The following is a 17335-nucleotide window of genomic DNA, read 5'->3' as shown; positions in this document are numbered from 1 at the left end:
TGCAGTCACAATAAGCTGTCTAGTCAGTCGGGCCAGGCACTCAATGAAAAGACCAAAGCATAAACAGTCAGAACTAACACATGTTTTCTTTGAGTAAATGATTAAAAAAGGGCATAATAAATCTGTCCCTTAAACATTAGCATTGACTATTGGTGAATCTCACAATGAAACTGGTCACTTCTCTAAACCCCTAAATATTAATGATAATAATAATAAAACAGCATTTTAAGGACCATTAAGGCTTCTAGCATTGACATTTATTGTCATGGTAATGAAGTACTCCCTTTCCCCTCAATTCCTCATTACCATGATGTAACATACTAGTTCGTTATTTGTTTAAATTGATATTTAATTATAAATGAGAAATAATAATAACAATTTTCTATTTAAATTTTGTACAAATAATACTGTCATGGTGCCTAATACTATTTTTTAATATTATGTTTACGGTTTAGTTTATTTTTTATAGATTTTTCATATTATCATATTATATTATTCATATTATATTTTTTTTGTTTGTTTTTATTCAAAGCTTTCCGTATCCGACATAATATTTGAAGGTGTCAATATATTAATAAAAATATATTTTCTATATATTTTTCCCCTGTAACTGTGACAGAGCTGCTTGTTTTCAGACTTGTTTATTAACAGACACTGGAAGTGTTGATAAATTAAATTAATTAACTATTCATTTTGTAATTCCAGAAGGTTTGAAGCTATGTGAAAACAGAATATTGTTGTTGTTGTTGTTTTTTTGTTGTTTTTTAACATTTTAATTAAGTTGCAGTACTATTTAGTATATTAATAGTATTAATTAGTATCATTTAAATACTTTAAAGCTGACCTGTGCCTATTTTTGATGATTGGCGAGGCCCACCAGTGGCCCCTCTTTTACAGTAATGAAACTTTTGGGACAAAATGTGTTATATAGTCAATCAGTCAGTCAATCAATGAATCCATTTGTATTTAAATATTCCAGACATTAAATGAACCCTATATGATGTAAAAGACATTGACAAACATCCTATAATACTCTCTCTCTCCTCTCTCAGAGGTCGACAGAACAGATGAGGAAGATCCCCACCATCGTCCTCTCCATCACGTACAAGGGTGTGAAATTCATTGACGCTGCCAACAAGGTGATGACATCCTCCTCCTCTGTCGTTCATCCCAAGGCAGATAAATAAATTGCAGGCATTAATTGTTAATTGTTATTCTAAAAAACAACATTATAAAATATTTTGGGTAGTAATGAGAAACTGATTTCAGCAGTGAGATTGTCTGCCTGTCTGTTTTATCATCCATCCATCTGCTATTCCATGCCATCCCTCCAGCCATCATTCCTCCTTCCCTTTCTCCATCTCTCCAAACAGTGCATCCCATCCATCTACTCACCCAATCTATCCTATTTCATCCCTGCCTCCAAATCCAACTCATTCATCCTATCCGTCCATCCAGTCCATCCCATCCATCCCATCCATCCATCCATCCATCCATCCATCTCTCTCAATCTATCACATCCACACAGTTCATCCAAAAGTATCCCATGCCATCCCATTATTCCAGTCCAACCCATTCAATCCATCCATCCAATGCCATGCCATTTCATTCCATCCTTCCCAATTCATCTTATCTGTCCATCCCATCAATAATCCCTCCCTCTCTTCATCCATCTCTCCAACCAGTCCATCCCATCCATCCTCCCAATCTATCCTATGCCATCCTTTCACCCCAGCCTTCCAATCCATCACATCCATCCTATCCGTCCATCTAATCCAGGGGTGTCAAACTCAGTTCCTGGAGGGCCACAGCCCTGCAGAGTTTAGCTTCAACCCTAATTAATCACACCTGACCCAGCAAATCAAGTCCTTCAGACTTATTTGAAAACTACCAGGTTTGTATGTTGGAGCAGGGTTAGAACTAAACTCTGCAGTGCTGCAGCCCTCCAGGAACTGAGTTTGACATCCTTGATCTAATCCATCCATCTCTCTCTCAATCTATCCCATCCTTCCAATCCATCCATCCAATGCCATGCCATTTCATTCCATCCACTCAATCCATCTTATCTGTCCATTCTATAATCATCCATCCCTCCCTCCCTTACCCCCCCATCCATCTTTCCACCCAGTCCATCTTGCCCAATCTCTATCCTGTGCCATCCCATGCCTTTCCTCCATCCCAGCCCCCTAACCCAACCCAACCATCCATCCATTTTATCAATAATCCCTCCATCCATTCATCCTTCCTTCCCATTTATCTTTTCATCCCATTATCCCCCCAATCTTTCACATCTATCTAATTGTATTTTTCAGTATCATCTGATATTGATTGTTTTAACCAGAGATGGACACTCGAGTTATTCAAGTCTGGAGTCAAGGAAAAGGACTCGTAAATATTTTAAGTCTTTTATCCTTAAATACTTCTATAAGTAATATTCAAAAGGCAGACCGCATACGCACCCTGGCATCCATCCGGACCGCGAGCAGTAACAAAGCACCATTTTAAGTGAGCAGAGCATCAAAACAGCGGAGCGAATCACATAACAGGCGTTTAGGGTCATTTAAGTAAATATGTTTCAGCACTATATCCTCTAGTGTTTTTATCTAAAGCCAAACGCGCTTTATTCAAGCCCTTTCAGCTCCATTTGCTTTCTCTTTTACTCCGGACACAAGCTGGCGCCAAGGTTCAAGAGCTGCGGATGATGCGATTATTTTAACAACAACAGAAACGCTATGAGCAGCAAAATTATAGATTTTCACTTTCACTAAAACAGCAGAAAACAACAATGCTGCAAATACAAGTATTTTTCATAGTACAAGTATTAATCTGTCTGTAACCTATGACTCTGACTGGTCAAACCAGATTTTGTTCAGTCTGTAGTGTTAAAAGGTTGCATTAGCAATAAAAGAAAACATGGTCACGTCAAAATGGCTGAATAATTTTTGGTCCCAAATTTGTATCAATTTTACTGGTAGTCCACTGTATGAAGAATTTTTGGTTAAAGTTTTAAAAAGTTATTTTGCTATCCTCACTTACACAAATGAACTATCTGGTGTCTGAATTTTTGGTTTGAGTGTACATTGCTTTTTTGGTAGATATTATTTGGTACTCTTATTATACAATTTGATTCAGAAAAAGTGTTTTGAACATGGTAATGGATTAAAATATTAGCAACAGGCTGGATGTACATTAACCTTACATCTTAAAACCTCTTTCAAATAGATTCATATAATTCATAGATCATATATTTTGTCTGTAGCCTATTAAAAAAGCTTCGTAGATAGTGCGATTTCAATCCATAAAGATTCTGAATGGGATTTTTTTTGCGAGCAATTAAATGACTTGAGACTCGACTCAGACTTGTGACCAAAGACTCGAGACTTGACTCAGACTCCAAGTTAAAGACTTGTGAACATCTCTGGTTTTAACTACTCCTGCAAGAACTTTCTTTCTGTTTCTGTTTCTGTGTAAGTTTGTTTTTGTTGAAGTTCTTCGATCTGTTTGCTAATGTCATGTTGGGTTGTGTGTGCAGAACATCATTGCAGAACATGAGATCAGGAACATCTCGTGTGCAGCTCAGGACCCAGAGGACCTCTGCACATTCGCTTACATCACTAAAGATCTGCAGAGCAGCCATCATTACTGCCATGTGTTCAGCACCGTGGATGTGGTGAGACAAACACCATCATTATTACTGCTCTTTCTCCATCAGTGGTTCTCCGCTGCTTCGCTTCAGTTCTGGATGCTGTTTACAGTATTCTGAAAAAAAAACTGCAAACTGCAAATTGCTTTTTTGCAGATGTAAATTGGATCGAAAACCACCAAATTTGCATTTCACATTATGTCTGTCTGTGATATTCATAACAGACCTGTTTAATGACCCACCAGGTGAGGACTACTGCTCTGAAACGCTCATGTTTCTGGGCATTGAGAGTCTCTTTCTCTCTTTCTGTGGAGTGCAGAGCGTCGTGGGCAGATTGCAGGTCTCTGATAGTATCACACAGAGTTTTATAGGAGCGCTTGTGAGCAGCAGCCCATTAAAATTACATTAATCATACAGCTGCCTGAATGATACACACACACGTGCACACACGCACGCTAGACCTAGCATTGTCTTGAATACTTACAGCCAGACTCTAGTAGATTTGCAACTAGCAGTTCATTTGATAATTCAAAAATCAAGCGTTTATTGGAACTGATAATTGACTGATCAGGTGACAATCGCAACAATTAATAAATAGCTTTTTCTTTGTGTTAAGAGGTTATATTAGACAGTGAAACAATCTTTTAAAAATGCATCAGAAATACTTTTTAATAAAAGAAAAAGCTCAGTTCAGTTTTAATCAAATGCATCTTGACTGTGCTGAGAAATCTTGTTTATTTGCACAGCCTGCTGCTTTATTAATTTAGATTTAATGAATAATTCATTGCATATAAAAGCATAAAAAGGGCCAGGGCCAAAAAGGGAATTACTTTTAGATGCTCTAAGATGTGAGTTTTGCTCCCTTGTAGCAAAGTTTGTCAAATGTATACCACGTTAGATATGCAATTCTGTATCTTCGAAAGCTTTTGGAAAAAAGCAAACACAGTCTGACGTTACAAGCCCTGATTATTTTGTGGAGGACCTGAGAGTTTATGTTCAGTATTGTGGTGTTTGTTTTTGACCTAGAAGAGAGAATTAGACATTACAGTACTTCAGCTGTCCTGGCGTCCCTTTACAGAGACTCACCGATGTGTAAATATATAAAAAGCTGCTCTTCATTATATGACATAGCTAAGCTTGTTATTACACACTTTATGAGTTGAATTGCCTCTTTAAGTGCAAAATAATGTTGGAGGCCTGTACAGATGTATTGATGTACGATGCTGTTGATGAGGCTATTAAAGAGACTTCTGAAGATGAATGGATGACATTTGAATACTTTGATCATTTCTTAATAGTGGTTTGAGAACTTGATCATGATTGTTAATCAGCGTGTCTCCACCTCCCGACAGAACCTGACCTATGAGATCATTCTGACGCTGGGACAGGCGTTTGAAGTGGCCTATCAGCTGGCCCTGCAGGCCCAGAGGACCAGACAACAGCAGAGCGCAGCCGGAGCCACGGAGATCATCGAGACCAAGAGCAGCAGACCTGTCCCCAAACCACGAGGGAGCATGCGCAAGTCAGGGGTGAGGTCCTTTTTCCAGCTCCTCTTCTGTTCACCTTGTCACTTCAGTAGCTCAAACAGCTGCCATGGTTCCTCTCTTTCTATGACTTAGTGTCTTTTTGACCAGTACTGTGGAGCTCCCTGCTGGCTCTGTGAAGAATCACACATTCAGATGTGGCTACAGTGTACAGTATATACAGCATGGGCGTAGGTTTAGGGGGGGACGCTAGGTACTAGTCCCTATCATTATTTTGAGATTACAAATTTGTCCCCACCAATATTTAGCAAGCTCATTTGTACTGCTATTTGGATCTTTGCACTGCTATTTGGATCGATTCTAACGGCCAGGACGACGACAGTACAAGAAACGCCGTAAATTGATTGGCGGCGGGGTATCTGACAGGCTACACGCGCGGGCCGGGACTACTTTTGTGCTTGCACTAGCAGCGAGTGGGTGGTGTGTGTGTGTGTGTGTGTGTGTGTGTGTGTTTGTGTGTGTGTGCACATGTTGACGCCGCCGACGGTAAGTTACCAGGGCTGTCTCTCTGCCACATACAAAGGCCAGAGTGAAACATTTTAATATTCCGGTTTTTTTTGCCCCTTTTTGTAATTTGGAGATGCCACCCAAGAAGAAAAAAGGGGACATAAGAAGCTTTTTCATAAAGCAGAGTCAGAGTGTAAGTAGGCAAAATAACTAGCTAGCCACATAAATAAACTAGCAGTATTGACTGACCAGGCTTTCAAATGAAGATTCTACTGTGGAAAATAGTATTAACTGGTGATAGTATGTGTTACCCAGGATGATAGAATGCTACGTTAGCAAGTAACTGAATGTCAATTAGCCTGTACCTTAACTTAGAATCTTGCAGTCAACATAAACGTGAGTCTACTGGAGGGTAAATAGTGTTTATAATAGAAAAAGGTTATTATATTTATTTAGATTTGTTTCCTTGTTGCAGAGTATTTTTTGTTAGTGTAAATACTACTGTACATAATTATTTTTGTTAATAAAACGTTTGGTTGTTCAGCATTACACAGTCTCAGGTGTTTTTCTTTTTTTTTTTTTTTCAGAGTGCATTTTTGAGATTATACAGTTATACTAGCTCTTTAGGGACAGTATACAGGATGGTATATCGGGGTCAGGATACAATATAATGAGATGAAGTAGATTCACTTCTGTATTGTAATATTCTGTATTGCCAACAGTCTGAAATAAAAAAGGAAAACACCATTAAATCACTGGTATCTTACAACAAAATAATTCCTGACCAAACCTACGCCCATGATATACAGTATATGAATCTTCAAAGTTTGGGGTCCGTAAGATTTTTTTTTTTTTAAATGTAAGAAATAACCAACAAGCAAGGAGATATTCATTTGGTCAAATGTGAAAATCATCGTTACAAAACGTCAATTTCAAATATTTGCTGTTCTTTTGAACTTTCTATTCATTAAATAATTATGAAGTTCACAAAAATATATTAAGCAGCAACTGTTTTCAGCACTGATAATTATAATAATAAAAACTGTTTCTTGAGCAGCAAATCAGCATATTAGAATTACACTGATGACTGGAGTAATGATGCTGACAATTCAGCTTTGATCACAGGAATACATTTAAATTAGAATATATCCAAATAGAATATTTCACAATATTACTGCTTTTACAGTATATTTTATTAAATAAACACAGCCTCATTGAGCATACTAAATACAAAAAAAAAAGAAGAAGAAAAAAAAAGATCCCAAACCCAAGCTTTTGAACAGTAATGTATAGCAGTTTGGAGGTCACCGAATGTTTTTTCTCTGGATATTCCAAGTTATCGAGACTTTTCAGTTAACACAAAAGGATTTTTGTCTAATCCAAGCATTTTTAACCATGAATATTTCTTTGAAAGCTTCGGTTCTCATTTAAAAGCTGAAACCTGACCCGAAGCTCTCATAAACATCTCTCTGGTGAGAGGAACGAGACTAAAGCTGTACATCCATCAGCTGACATGAGTGTTCACGTGTCTCCTCTGCTGTTTCAGGTGGAAGCGATGGATGTGGACGCTCAGAGCAGTGCCACCTGGATCCTGGACTCCACAGATCCCAAACGCACTGTCAGCACCAAGTACGAGACCACCATATTCTGATCGGACCGCCCCCTCGCACCCTTTCCTCTCGCTCTGTGCCTTCACTCTCTAGACAGACTCTGACCTCTCCTCGCCTCACCGACAGGGCCGAACTCCTTCCCCCTCCTTCACCTCTTTCTCCTCCGTCTGTCTCGCACAGTCCTAAAGCCTAGTTCTGCTCTGGCTGTCCAACAACCCTTTCCCGAACCTCCACTCTTCCTCCACAAACACACTTCCTCACAGTTCTCTGCCCTTTAAGTTGATTCAGCTATGCGGCCCAGTTTAGGAGCCCCTCTCACCTGTAGTCGTGTCATAACTGGCCTGAAACCGAACTAAAGCTCTGCTGAGGATCAGAACATCTCGTCATCTAACCTTCCTGTTTCAAACGTGGAGAAACTAACATTTCCTTCTGGTTCTGCTCAAAGGACCCTCCCTCCCTCCGTCCTCCACACTTGACGGTTCATCTCTTAACTCGTTCTTCTTTCTTCTCCCCTTCTGTGTTGCTGTGAGACACTGATGAAGACTTCCTCTTCCTCCTCTTCAGTCTGAGCTCAAACACCTGGACTCCAGTAAACATGTAGCATCAGATCGAACCGCAGAGGATTGCGATTAAAGGCACTTTCCATGAATAGAATACGGTACATTTTGGCATCCTGTAATTTTTTAACAATAAAGGCACAAATTGCATATTTAGAACTGAAACTAATTCAAATGTTTGATGAACCGTTGTGTAGCCTAAAAATAACAGCATGGAAAGAGGACTTGGCTTTCTGACGATGACCAACTAATGAAATAATACAGCAATGTTTTAATTAACCTAAAACATAAATTACCAAATTAATGTTTAATTGACTTTAATTACATATTTAAGTGTAACGTACTAAAAAAACATACTATGTCCCACTATTTGACTAACTTATTCCATTTTCAATTTATTACACAAATTAGTTTTGTCAACTTCAACGATTTGATCCAAAGTTATTGTAACAAGAGAAAAAAATATGCGGCAAATACATTTCTCTAACTTATGGTAAATTTATCAATAGCATATTTTAGGCTGAATCAGTATTTTATTATTTTTTATATAATTTTTTTTAGTATCACTTAGTTTTTTAGTTTTTTTTTTTTCAGTTTATTTAACATTTTTATATCAAGTTTTAACCCCAGTGTTTTTGTTAACATTTTTAGTGAATGCAATTATAAATGATGTTTATTGAATCTATTTATTTAGTTTTTTTATTTTATTTTAAGTTTTGTATTTGGTTTATTTCTTTAAAACTCACAAATATGTTTTTTAACCAGCATTTAAACAGGAATACATATAAAAGTAATATTTGTATAATCATCTCATAATAACTGCAGAGTACTTAGTATTTGGTTGATGGACAAAGTTTTCTGAAGGTTAAGCACCACTTTTTACTTTGCTATGAAGAAAACAAATGACTTCACAGGTTTTAAGCCCCATTTTGTACCCTTTTTGTGGAAAGTGCCAGCAAACTGTCAGATGTCAAGCTTTGTTTGCATTTGTTGGGCTTCTTTCAGCTTGCATACTGGCATCTAAACCTTTTATTATGGGCTGTGAGGACTAGATGGATTTTATTTCATCCTGTTACGTTACTATGCACATCTAATAGATGATACATGTTCTGTTCTTCCCTCACATATAGATGAGACATTAGACAGCTGGCAGAAGCCTGCTCGAGTGCATTAGAAGTTAATTGAATTGGAATCAAAAGTACCTCACTGTAAATGTAATTTGCTGCCAGTTTATGGATTTGCGCTGAGCACTGTGATATTATGTGTTGTCTTGAGTATGAGTTGGCAAACTAGGCTGGGCCTAAATGTCTGAACCAAATCACAAAGAGGTGTCTGAACAGACCGCCTGCTCAAAATGTGTCTGATGTCAAGGAATCAAAGTAAAAAGTAATATTGTCTGCTTATTTTAGGCTTGATCAGGTGACACATGTCCAGTAATCTGACATGTGTCAGATTACAGATTACAAAAAAGACAGACTATAATCAGTGTTGTAGTGAACGTCTGTATGCCATATCACTCTTGAGTTTTGGAAAATCTGTTTGGGTTTTATTTTCTTCTCATAGGGATTTAAAAGTGGAATTATATGCATATATTCTTCATAAGCCTTAGAAATGCTCATGTGATCTCGTGAATTATGGGTGCTTATCCATTTACAGATTCATAGCATTTATTGAAAAACTCACAGCACAGCATATATCATGATGATATGGAAGCCATTTCAGCCACTTGAGAAAAAAAAAAAAGCGTGCTTTGGTAGTAGGTTTGGTAAAAGAATGCTTTGGACAGTCATAAATATGATATTTATTTTGTCATAATTATGAATTTATAAGAAAAGTCATAAACATGATATAAAAAGGTGGAATTATGTCAGTTGTGATAAGTGGAAGTTGGCATAAATCAAATCTGATATAAAAAATTGAAGTATGAGATGAAAAGGCAAAATTATGACACATATAAGTGACATGAATTGAAACGCACAAGTCAAAGTTGAGAAAAAAATGTAATAATGACTGTTCCCTTCTTAATATTATAATTATGCCTGTTTTTCTCAATTTCAACCTTTTATCTCATTGACGTTTTATCTTATAAATGATTTAGTATCTCATATATATCTCACATTTATAGTATCTCATCATTTCACAATCATTTTGTCATAATAATGATTTACCAAAGCATGGTTTTAATATCTATTTATTTTATTTTATATGGTGGAAATGGTTTTCCATATAGCAGCAACACACTAGCATTAAAGTAAGGACTATTACAAAAAGATAACACCGTTAGTTCAGTGTCAAAGGTCAAATATGGATGAAGTTGTGTTAGCGACCTGTAATCAGCATCTCATGCAGACTAACATTTCTTTAGTGTCTCCATCCTCAAAGTTTTTTCTCATTTTCCCTTAACAATCTGTTTCTTCTGTTGTTGTTGTGATATCCAGTTCTTTCCTCGAAATCCTGTTCCCTTGCACCCTGAAGGCTAGCCCAAAATACAATGTGAGATCATCCTTTTGTAGCAGATCCCATAATTAGTCATAATTTAACCAGCACTTCACAGCAGACAGTCAATAGTCTATAGTCAGTCTGCTGTATGTCTGTTTATCTCCAAATAATATATCATATATATATAATCACTTAGCCAGTGGAGTCTTTGGGGTCCAAAGGGGAGAAGGTTTTAGGGAAAAATAATTGGCACAACAGCTTCATTTTAATCTTTTGTCATATCCGTTTTAAATGGTGTCCCACCTTCATTGGTTTGATTTGTTTTAATCTCGGTGTGTATGTCTCCCTGTAGCTGACCGCTGTGACCGATGCCAAACAGAAAGGAAAGTTGGGATGCCAATGACAGCATGACTGTGGATGAAACATCACTTGTATTGTGTGTGTGTTTATATATAGATCTGTGTCAGAAGTCTCCTCACATCCATCAGCAGGTTTTCACCTTGAACACACAAACATGACAAAACAAAAATTGTCCCGTCCAGTTCAACACACTTAACAAAACCCCGCCCCCTCTGAAAAACATCTGGTTTCATCAGATTTCTGACACATTCAAGGACTAACACTGGAAACACAACAGTCGCTGTATTCTACCGCAATAACAAGAGCCAGTGTTGATATTGCTCTTGCTGTGATTTCTTTGAGTTTTGTTTTATTTTTATTGCGAAGCGACAGTCGACACGCTCCTGTTTTGTCTGTGATTTTGTCGTCTTAACTGATGGTCTTTCATCTCACAAAGTGTAGATGCTTTTATTTAGTCTGATAACTTTGAAAATAAATCCAGTAAGTTAGAAACACTGATTTAGTTCAGCAAAACACTGATTAGAGAGAACAGTCTTGTCTTTTGATGTCCAGTTAAGATCAATCCATCCGTAGCTTTTGAGTCTTACTGTCAGTATTTTAAGTCAGGTGACCAACAGGCTTTAGTACAAATGTTTGTCATGATAAACAATATGGGCAAGACCATTTAAACATGGGAATTGTGAACTATGGTGTGAGTTTCAATAGGAAAGGAATGGCCTTTGAAGGTCACAGACAGAAACTCAGTGCCAGATTAGTAGGAGATATTCTGTGTTGTGACGTCTTATGGTACACTATAATGAAAAGTTAATATGTTAATGATGGCATGAGAATGGTACAGTCCAGATCCTGGTACTTGTAGTGACTCTTACACGTATACTGTGATTTCTTATACAAAACAATGGCGTTAATGTGACACTACAAACAACAGCGAGTTGTTTTTATGTGTAGAGTTTTGTGTCTTTCCTTTAGTGATTAAGTTGCAGAAAGCAGGGTATGTCTAAAAAATAAAAACGAAACGGATGAAAAGGTAAAAAAAAAAAATATTTGCATTTTCATCTGTCATGGACAAACCTGCGCTTATGTGTAGATAATAATACATAAATATGAGGTGTAGATGGGAAATATTCCTGTATGCATTTAGCCCTAGCTTACAAGGATTTTAAGTCTGGTACTTTTTATTTAGATTTTTTAGTTTGTTCTTAATTTTTAACACAGTACGTTAAAAATGGGTATAGTGCTAGATACAAGCAGATGCTAATGCTAGCACCTGTAACAGCCGCAGTGTTTGCACAACTAATCATGTTAGCAAATACAACAGTGACATTTCGGATCATAATCTTGGCTAAATGATTTAAATATAAACTATTGTATTGTAAAGTAATCTTGGGTGGTCTGTCTTTTGATACTTGAATGATTCTGCTTTTATAGATCGATCTCTCTATATATGTATATGTATGGACTGTATGTATTTTTTTTCTTTACATTTTTGGTCACGTTTTTGTCATATGTAGAGAGGAACGTCTTTTTAAAGCTCAACATATCATGGTGTAAGTGAGCATGAAACTGACAGTGGATTCTCTGAGAGACCTTGCCACAGAATCAAAGAACGATTGTAAATAATCTTGGGCTTCCAGTCTTTTTTATGATTATTATTTTTCATAACTGTACATCCAATAAATGAAGAGATGTTATCAAGTGTCCTGTTTTTTTGTTTTTAATCCAAAACTTTAAGTGGTAAAATATTTATAGTTCATATAAATGTATATTTTTTATTTGATATACAAAACGTCTTCAGCTCATTTTGTTTAGTGTAAACATGAATGTGCTAAAGCCATTGTGTGGTGAAGTGTTTTGATTTACATTTGATTTCTGTATTGAAGCTTTTTGCAAATAATGGGTGAAACTCGATGAAGTTGCAAAAGTTTTATTCAAAAACATTTAGGAGCAGAAATTCCTTCATTTTAGACCTGCAAGATGTTAAATGAACATTTGGACACATTATATTAATGTCCTGTTGACAAGTATTACAGAAGACAGCAAAAACGTCACTTGACAGTTTCACACAACATAATTTAAACATTTCCCAGACAAGAACATGCAATTTTTTTTTTACAATATCAAAGAATCAGTTTAAAATGTGGAGTTGCAAGCCGACAACTAAATAATTTTAAGTGATAATGTCTGCTTTGATCCTTGAATGCTGACATATGTACCACAAAAATATACAATCAAATGTATTTTTCTTTGGACAATGTCAGTGTTTGACAATCGACATTACCTTTTGATGTGCCTATATTTGTGTGCTGAAAATCTCCTGCTTTTGTACTTTTCGTCAATGTGCTTTTTGGTTCATGTGTTAAATGGATTCATGTGCTTCTTATATTGTGAACTCAATTAAGTCAACAGTTAAGTAATGGCTCATTCTTTTCTTGTTCATTTGCAAAGTTTTTACATTTACCAGTAAAGAAAACCACACATATTGAGCCAAAACAACAGCAGCGACTTTGTCAACCAATCAACGGGGTTAACTTCCTCAAAAGACATAAGATCTGGGGCCAGTTGCATAAACACTGCCAACATGTTATGACTGTTATCCAAAAGTTACAGTGCGACTAGTCTTGAAAAAAGAGATGACTACTAGTCAGTTCAAGCAATAGGCTCCTGAACTTTTTTCTCTTATCATGAAATGTTCTCAGATTAAAAAGTGTTTATGAAAGAAATGAATGTTTTGATCAGGTTTGGAAAATGCTCAAGACCACCACTGCATTGTAACAGTCTTAGAGTGACTCTGAAAATCGAGCATCAAATCAATGTATAGGAACAGAGAGATGCTCCCAGAGTTCATTAATTATGAAAAATTTACATTCATTTGCCATTAGCCTTTCTGTCTTGTACATTTATATTCATCAACAGCTCTTGATTAAACTGCGAGGCATCTTTGTCAGACAGTTGCAAATAATCGGTAAACTCTGTAATCCAAATATCTTTACCATTTCCTTGTTAAAAGGTCTTATTTCACACCAATTATTAAACCGTGGTCACGGATAGCAAAGGGTTGTACACTTTCTTCCCATCTAAAGAACGGGTCCCATGTGCCAGCAGCTCCTGAATGGTGATCCAGTTGTCCAGGATGCGTCGGCTGCGTTTCTTCATACTCTTTTTCTGGCTCAGCTCAAGTATAGAAGCCTGTCCCTGTGGTCCAGAGTCTTGATCCTTCTCTTTCTCCCGCATGAAGTCCAGTCGGCTCTGCATCATGAACTCACGGCGTCGCCGTTGCTCGCGAGCTCTCAGCAGCTGCTGCTTACGCTCCTCTTTGCTCCAATAGCGTCCCATCTTCATTTCACTGACCGCATCATCGTCCGTGGTCATCCCACTGCGCTCCTCACGAATCTTCATGGCACGAGCCTTTAGCAAACGGTCTCTTACTGGACGTTTAGCGACATAACGTGAGCCGTCGCTGCGGATCTTTACCTTCCACTCCATTCCAGGTGAAGATGGAGCCAGTGGAGGAGGTATAATCAAAGAAGTCACAGGAGCAGCACTAGTTAAGGTATTTGAGTGAGAAGGAGCCTCTTCATTAGCGTCCCTAACTTCTGGACTGTCATTTGTAGAAATGTCCTTCAACTGCATGCAACTCTGGTAGCGTTGAGGCAGCGTGGTACTGCAGTGGCGACGGGACAAGTACGGACTGTTTTCTGCACTCTTTCCACCTTTCACGATCGTAGGGAGAGTCCCATTTGCATGAGACCCTCTTCGTGCTCCATCCAAGCCCTTTCTACTACTCCCGCCATTCCGGGATAACGACCGGAGCCTTCCTGGAGTAGAGTTTTTGTTTTCCGCTGTTTCTTCACTCTTTTTCTTGACATCTGATGGTACGTTTAGATTCTTATCCCTACTTGTGCTTGTTCTGTGACGGGGCGTCCGAGGTCGCATGGTTGCAGAGGCACTGGAATCTCCAGGGTGTCGTTCACTTGCCAAAGGTGTGCTTTTGCAACTTTCCCCGCCGGTATTATAAGCACTTGTGCTCTCTTTATCAGATCGTTCCCTTTCTGGGATCTCGTTGATATCCGACAGATCGTGGTGGATCGCCTCAGCACCTCTTGCCTTTGCTCCTTTTTCTTCGTCATCATCTTCATCAGCTGGCCAGACCTTCAGGCAACGTTGGCGCAACTGTTGCATCTTTTGAGCCCGCAAAACATTGCGCCACTTAAACTCCAGGTGACGTATTTCCTCATCGAGAAGAGCAATCTCATGCTGCATCAGGCTCTCGTTACAATTCATGTCTACAGGAACACCTGCTCCTGCAAAATCACCACCTCCTCCTCCACCATGGTTCCTTCCATCCAAAAGGAAAAGTGCTTTTCCGTTCTTCTCGTAAAGGCAGCGTATCTCCAGTAGCTCTCGGTAACGTTCATATTCTTCTTCAGTTAACCCTGGCATCAGCGCACTGCTAGTCACCGAGCCCAGTGATTCAGGAGCCCCGTGATCCACCGCTCCCACCCCATCTGGCCCCAGCAGCGAGTCGTTGCTGTAGTGAAATTCCCATCCGTGCTGAGCAGCGCGAAACTTGCGCAAACTGCCAGGTGTATTGGTGGCATTGGTCGTGCATGTGCTGGTGGCATCATCGGCCAGCTCTGACGACTCTTCACAGCGTGTACTTTCATCGGTGCGACCCACCCCGCTGTCCAGCTCCTGGCTGTTATTGAGTGCAGTGTGCCATAAGTTGGGCCGAGCAGCTCGGATCCCATTGATGTCACTCAGCACAGAGTTAGTTTTAATTTGGTGCTGAGGACTGGGTGAGTTCGAGACATTTTCCAAGTCCTCTAGATCCAGTCCCTCGCCCAACTCCAGATCCAGATCATCAGCCTCATTCTGTAAAGAAAAAAAAAACGAACTAGTAAAATATTAAAATTATGCTAAGAATTGTGTGGAGACAGGTGTATTGAGAAAAACAACAACATTCTGATTGGTGTAAAGCAGTGATTCACAAGAACGAAAATATTGCATGACTCTTTTGTCTGACACGCATTTCAGGTCTCAGTTTCGGAGCTGGGTAGATTATTTACTAATTGTAGTTAGTAAAGCAATCCATTAAATTACACATTTTTTGTAATATAATATGTCTACTTTTAAACTTTTGAGCCAACTCATTTATCACAATGATTTAAATAGGATAAACTTGTACCATAGTGATATAAAAATACAAAAAGAAAATATTCCATTCATTGCTATTAACAACATTAAGTGCATTAAACATTAAATTATAAGATTTCCTAAACTGAGGTTCATAGAACTGCAGGAGGTTTGTGAGTTTAATGAAAAGCTAATAATTAATTAAATCATAAACATAAATTAAATTGTTTAAAAATAACATTAAAAACACTTTTTTTATTTAAAAAAAATATTAAATATTAAAAATATTTTTTATAATTTGTGACTCTGGAGCACAAAGTCGCTGGGTTATATTTGTAGCAATAGTCAAGAATACATTGTATGGGTCAAAATTATAAATTTTTCTTTTATGCCAAAAATCATTAGGATATTAAGTAAAGATCATGTTCCATGAAGATATTTTGTAAATTTCCTACCATAAATATATCAAAACATATTTTTTGTTTAGTAATATGCATTGCCAAGAATTCATATGGACAACTTTAAAGATGATTTTCACAATATTTTGATTTTTTTTTTTTTTTTTGCACCCTCAGATTCCAGATTTTCAAATAGTTGTACCTCGGCCAAATATTATCCAATTCTAACAAGCCATACATCAATGGAAATATTTATTCAGCTTTCAGATGATGTATAAATCTCAATTTTGGAAAATTGACACTTAAGACTGGTTGTCTGGTCCAGGGTCACATTTATTTGTTTACCTGCATGTCATGTGACCATTAACCAATGTCAGAGAACCATGAACAATGTGATGCTTCATTATTCAAATATTTATTTAAACATTTCAGTGGTACTCCAAGTAATAGTAATTTAATAAAATAATAATTATTAGGTGAAAGAGGTTCAGATGACAAAAAAAAGTTTGGGAATCCCAACATTACATGTAAATATGAAATAACGTGAATTTGTGTATATGAATGTGTCTGAAAGACAAAACACTTCCAAAGACTTAGTAATACATGGTTATTTAACCCACTGAGTAATTCAAATAAAATTAATTTCATCAGTTAATGTAATGTTGAAACACTTCTGAAAGCTGAAATTATTTGGTAATCCAGTGATTAAATGCTGTGTAGCCACCAGACGAGTGACTGGTCTTTGCTCTCATGTACGTGGCTGGGATCCAAGGATGTCTGATTCAGTTCTTGGAGGACTGTCCTGTGGAGTTCAGCACCAACTCTAATTAAACACCTGATCCAGCTTAAAAAATAATAATAAAAGCTAAACTCTGCAGGACAGGACCAGAGTTGAGACATGCACTACTAGTCTAAAGCAGCAACCACATCAACACGTCCTCGTTTGAGCTGCAGAGGGCACTGTATGTCTGAGGAAGCCCAAGTCTGGATACTGTAAATGATTGTATGGTCTTTTCCCATCTGTTGTAGAGACATCTAAACGTGAGAGGTTTCTCAAACGAGCCACCTGTGCTGGGGAATATACTGGCCTTAGGGCTCACACACCATCTGGAGCATCCAGGAATCACACACACACACACACACACACACACTTGTGTGCTACTGACCCCAAATCCTAAAAACTGTGGAATCTGTAGAATATTCT

General features: G+C 37.7%; 2 protein-coding genes across 9 annotated transcripts in view; one reads left to right on the top strand and one right to left on the bottom strand.

Moving 5' to 3' along the window:
- LOC132117903 (ankyrin repeat and SAM domain-containing protein 1A-like) overlaps positions 1-12291 on the top strand; it is a 121637-nt gene extending 109346 nt beyond the window's left edge. For 4 of the 6 annotated variants that reach the window (XM_059527257.1, XM_059527253.1, XM_059527256.1 and 1 more), the window contains 4 exons: positions 1053-1139; positions 3533-3670; positions 4996-5172; positions 7181-7448. In XM_059527257.1, coding sequence (XP_059383240.1) covers positions 1053-1139; positions 3533-3670; positions 4996-5172; positions 7181-7285 — 507 coding nt within the window. In that variant the 3' untranslated portion in view covers positions 7286-7448. Of the gene's footprint in view, positions 1-1052; positions 1140-3532; positions 3671-4995; positions 5173-7180; positions 7449-10592 lie in introns of those variants that run through there. The other 2 variants (XM_059527255.1, XM_059527259.1) reach the window with 2 other exon arrangements.
- A 1248-nt stretch (positions 12292-13539) lies between these two features.
- LOC132117902 (PDZ domain-containing protein 4-like) overlaps positions 13540-17335 on the bottom strand; it is a 41220-nt gene continuing 37424 nt past the window's right edge. For all 3 annotated transcript variants that reach the window (XM_059527250.1, XM_059527251.1, XM_059527252.1), the window contains one exon: positions 13540-15472. In XM_059527250.1, coding sequence (XP_059383233.1) covers positions 13628-15472 — 1845 coding nt within the window. In that variant the 3' untranslated portion in view covers positions 13540-13627. The remainder of the gene's footprint in view (positions 15473-17335) is intronic.

This window comes from Carassius carassius, chromosome 37 (assembly GCF_963082965.1).
Source record: "Carassius carassius chromosome 37, fCarCar2.1, whole genome shotgun sequence".
In the NCBI taxonomy this organism is placed as follows: Eukaryota; Metazoa; Chordata; class Actinopteri; order Cypriniformes; family Cyprinidae; genus Carassius; species Carassius carassius.
The sequence above is the reverse complement of the archived record's forward strand: the minus strand, read 5'-3'. Positions and strand labels throughout refer to the sequence as shown.